At 41.8% G+C, this 4,814-nt stretch overlaps 1 protein-coding gene across 1 annotated transcript; it reads right to left on the bottom strand.

Moving 5' to 3' along the window:
• Positions 1-3: 3 nt before the first annotated feature.
• LOC114636460 (zinc finger protein 431-like) lies at positions 4-951 on the bottom strand (the record flags this gene model as incomplete). Its single annotated transcript, XM_028784539.1, has 2 exons — positions 438-951; positions 4-269 (listed from the first exon to the last, which is right to left on the bottom strand). Coding segments are annotated over exons 1-2 (780 nt in total), but the record flags the coding sequence as incomplete, so codon positions are not given.
• Between the last annotated feature and the right edge of the window lie 3,863 nt (positions 952-4,814).

Consider the following 4,814-nt stretch of genomic DNA (forward strand, 5'->3'; position numbering starts at 1 on the left):
AGTATGAATTCTTTCATGAATTAGAAGATGAGTGTGAGATACAAATGCTTTATCACATTGATTACATTTGTAGGGCTTTTCTCCAGTATGTGTTCTTTTATGTATTCGTAGGTGACTCTGTTGTGAATAGGTTTTATCACATTGATCACATTTGTAGGGTTTTTCTCCAGTATGTATTACTTTATGTGTTCGGAGATGACTGCTTTGTGCAAAGGCTTTTCCACATTGATTACATTCATAGGGTTTCTCTTGAGTATGTGTTCTTTTATGTATGGTCAAAGTAGACCGAAGTGCAAAGGCTTTACCACATTGATTACATTCATAGAGATTCTCTCCAGTATGTGTGCTTTCATGTATTTGAAGAGTCCAGTGCTGTGAACAGGCTTTATCACATTGATTACATTTGTAGGGTTTCTCTCCAGTATGTATTACTTTATGTATTTGGAGATGACTCTTTTGTGTATAGGCTTTATCACACTGATTACATTTGTAGGGTTTCTCTCCAGTATGTGTTCTTTCATGTATTCGAAGATACTTGGGTTGTAAAAAGGCTTTATCACACTGATTACATTTGTAGGGTTTCTTTCCAGTATCTGTTCTTTTATGTATTTGGAGACTACTATGACATGCAAGGGCTTCACTCTGTTGAAAACCTTCAGAGGGTTTCTCTCGAGTTTGAATTCTTTCATGCTTTTGAAAATGACTGTGATATGTGAAGGCTTTATCCCATTGTGTATATTCATAGGGTTTCTCTCCAGCAGGACTTCTTTCATGCCTTCCATGTCTTCTATCACTTTGACAATGTTCTTCCCAATTGTAGCCTATAGCATTGAGGTTCCTGTATGTCTCCAGCATCACATTTTTGTAAAGTCTCTTCTGAGATTGATTCAGCAAGGACCACTCCTCCTGAGGGAAGTATAAATGCACAACATCATAGGTCAATGCATCCATATCACGGGGTCAGAGCACGCAGCAGCAGCACACAGAGCAGGACACATCAGTCACTCAAGATGCCTCAGCTACAGCCCAGTATGAAATTCTTAATGACCAGGAAACACTGGAGAGTAGAAACAGACAAAGATTACAAAAGTGATATATTTAAAGAAAATGAAATTTAAAAGATGATACACATAATTGATTTTTTTTAAGTAAAAGTAACTGAAAAGGACTTCAAAAAAGAGTAAGCCCTTCTTTTGTACAGAGAATGCCATTAATACAACACTGATTGACCATGGCCTCATAGGATATGTTTGGCAATGATCCTTCTGTTTCTATCTTGTGGAATGGTTTGAAAAGTATTGGTACTCATTCTTCTTTAAAGGTGTGGTAGAATTCTGTACTAAAACCATTTGGTCCTGGGCTTTTTGTTTTTGGTGGAAGATTTTTAATGACTGCTTTGATTATTTTAGGTTTATGGATCTACTTAAATTGTTTACCTCATCATGACTTAGCTTTGGTAAGTGGTATCATTCCATTTAGATTTTCCAATTTTGTACAGTATAGGTTTTTGAAGTAAGAGCTAATAGGTCTTTGTATTCCCTCAGTGTCTGTTGTTGCGTCCCCCTTTTCATTCTGATTTTTGTAGCTTGGATAGTGTCTCTCTGACTTTTAATTAGTTTGGCTAAAGGTTTGTCTACCTTGTTGATTTTTTTCAAAGAACCTAGAATGTCTGAAGCATTTCTCTCTGTAGATTTCATTGTTTCAATGGATAATTGCTTGTTTAATTAGAGAAATTAAAAAACACTAAGCTATAGGGATGGTTCTGATGCTAAGGTCCTGTTCCCCAATTGGTTCTTTTTTTTAAAAGGTTTTTATTTTGGGGGTTTTTTGTTTGTTTGTTTGTTTGTTTGTTTTTTAACATCCAAAACTTTTTTATTAACAGTAAGATCCAAGGTTCGTTTTTGTACCCTCGGCTGGCCCTTCGGCCCCTGGCACGCTCGAACTTCCGGCCCTTGGAACAGACATAGTCCTTTTCCTGTTGCATAAATGTTTCTTGTGGTCTAAGTGACTCAAATTGGGAATTTTAAAACTCTAGGATGGTACAATCCCTTAATTTAAGAATTTTAATTTTAATCAAGTGGACAGCAAGATATATACCCTGTGGACATGTAGACTAGTCTGTATCTAGGGTCAAGGCTACCTGAAACAATGTAACAGACAGACCCTCAGAAACATTTTTCTGCAGGAGTTACAGTTGTTCTAGAATTAATATGTCTGCCCAGAGAGAAATAACTTGATGAACCTAAGATATTAATGAAGAAAACTTGTTGAAGAATAGCATGAATCCAGCACTGCCTGGTGCTCAAAGACGTGCCAGCCCAGAACAGATTTTCCATCCTATATACGCTGGTTCAGACCCCAGGCTATACTTTGAACAATTCAAATAGGGACAGGAGACCGCAAGTCTAACCACTTAGGTAGAAGAGAGATTTACACAACAAAGTACTCCTAAGACTAATTCTTAAATACACCAGTGTCCTGGAACAGCAGGTCATTCTTCAGTGACAGGATCCAGAGGTGAATGTGCCAGACTATGAGAAAGACTGTAAAAGTGTAAGGGAGTAAAGATAAAAGCTGGGGTGGGGTGGGGGTTTTTAGAGAGCATGTTAGTGAGAAATTAGAAGAGGCCTGAGTTGGACGTTAAACTGAGGAGCAGCTAGCTCACGCCAGCTCTCCAGCTCAGGTCAGTGCTGTGTGTAGCAGATAAGAAGGAAGTAATGATGTCACTGCCCCTTATAACTAATAAAAGCAGGCAGGCCGAGATCCTGATGCTGCTACAGTGAGGACTGCCCTGCTGTCTGGCTCTCTGACAAAACAACAACTGGTTGTATCTATATAAGAGGGTCCAGAGGAAGGAGCCACCATCTAAGAAGAAAATGGGACCTTGATGGCACACCAGGTCTTAATGTTGGTTATGACGCTACCTGCTCCTTTAGGCAGCTTCCTACACTCCTGTTATTTAATATGGGCATTGGACTAGTGGCTGTTTCAAATCAGGGTTGTCTCCTTCCTTATGGTTGGAGCCAAAATGTCTACACAACGCTGGTGAACAAACATGTATATATAACACTAATCTCTTACAGGCCTCATTAGCATACACATCTTTGGGGTGTTTCAGAGGCAGACCACCCTTAGCTAAACTCTACTTTATGTGACGTCTTATCTCCTAAGCATTGGTAAATCCTTTCCATTGTCAGTTATACCCTTCTGCATCTCAGCACAGCGGAGTGCTTCCTAACACATAAGATTCCATTTACAACATCTACAAAATTAACTCTAAATAGATCTTACTCCTAAATGTTAAACCCGATGACGAGAAATTCTAGAGATGCGAGATAAACTAAAACGGCACTCTGCCGTCCTCTGGTGCACAAAAAGCCTGGTGACATTGACTACAAAGATGTTTCTACACACAGCTCATGTTCCCAAAGCTCTGCACAGATTCAACCCACAGAGCAAAGTTCTTCAGAGTCCTCCACTGGGGCACAGGGAATTACAGGGACCGCAAAGGACTTCATACAAATCCACATCTGGCCACTAGTGCCCATCCAGTCCCAAGGATCGCCTACCAAAAGCGATCCCGAGGCTCAGCAGCTCACTCCTCCCCAGACCGTCGCCCCTCGCTCAGCTCACCATACGGTGGCTTCCAAGCTTGCGCGCACCCCTCACAGCTCCTGGCACGCGCAAAGAACCACTTGCATTTTACCAGCTTCAGCCCGGAGTCTGGAGCCAGGCAACGGGAAAAGCCCGCCTTCAATATGACTGACGCTCCGACTGCAGGTTCTGATTGGTTAATGAGGCCTGAGTGACAAGAGTCCCTCCTTTGTAGTTAGAGTTGTAGAACTTTGTAGCTCTTCGCACAGGAAAGTATTTCCTGGCGCTGGGTTCCACCCCAGCTCTGCAAGTGTTTCCACTTCAGTAGACCTTGCCCTTGGAGTGAAGAGCTTCACTTCTGTCTTACCTTACTTCCAGCACTTTCCCTTTTTCCTCCTGGACACAAGGTGACCCGACCCGCGGGTCCAGTTATTCGTGGGGGTCGAGAGGGACCTCACCTGAAAAGGAACAGGGGCGAGAGAGAGAGAGAGAACGAGACCAAGCAAATGTCACCTTGTCAAGGTCTGCTTTAATGCGGAAACAGCTTACAAGAAAAACTCTTGGCAAGGGAAGAAGGGAAACAAAGAACAGGATGGGGACTCTATCAAGTATAGATAGATAAGGTCAGTCATCCAGCGGAGCATTCTGCAGTTTTTCCTGGAATGTCCTGGGCCAACAGTTCTCTAAGAACAGGAAATTCTTTCTTAGCTGAAGGTCAGATTCTCCCAAAAGAGACAGTTTCTCATAAAGGCAAGTCATTAAGCAACTTTGTTAGCTGGGATGGTGGTCCAGGGTCCCCAACAACAAGGTAGCTAGTTTACACAGTACATTACAAAATGGAGTGTTTCTCCTGTCCCACAGGTGAAAGGATGCCCACAATATTAATAATTAAGGAGAGATTTTAGAAAACAAACGTTTGTTCTGTGGGTTCACAGTGAGGTCAGGTGAACTGCCGCTACGTTTTACCTGGTAGGCAAGGGTACACTGGTCAATCCTGAGAGAAAACCTGGAACCAGATCACAAACACGACGAAATGTGTTTCTCCCACAAGAAGGCTGGACGGTGGATCCATAGGCATTTTCTTCCTGAAATTCAGGTCCATCTCCTGACAAATTAACTCTAATGATGGATGGAACCTGAATAGGTTGGAGAAAGAGCGCCATGTATGAACACTACTCTTAGCAGTTTTCTGAGTTAAGATGAGACAACACAGCTGGATT

This window comes from Grammomys surdaster, unplaced genomic scaffold (genome assembly GCF_004785775.1).
Source record: "Grammomys surdaster isolate TR1022 unplaced genomic scaffold, NIH_TR_1.0 124146, whole genome shotgun sequence".
Lineage (NCBI taxonomy): Eukaryota > Metazoa > Chordata > Mammalia > Rodentia > Muridae > Grammomys > Grammomys surdaster.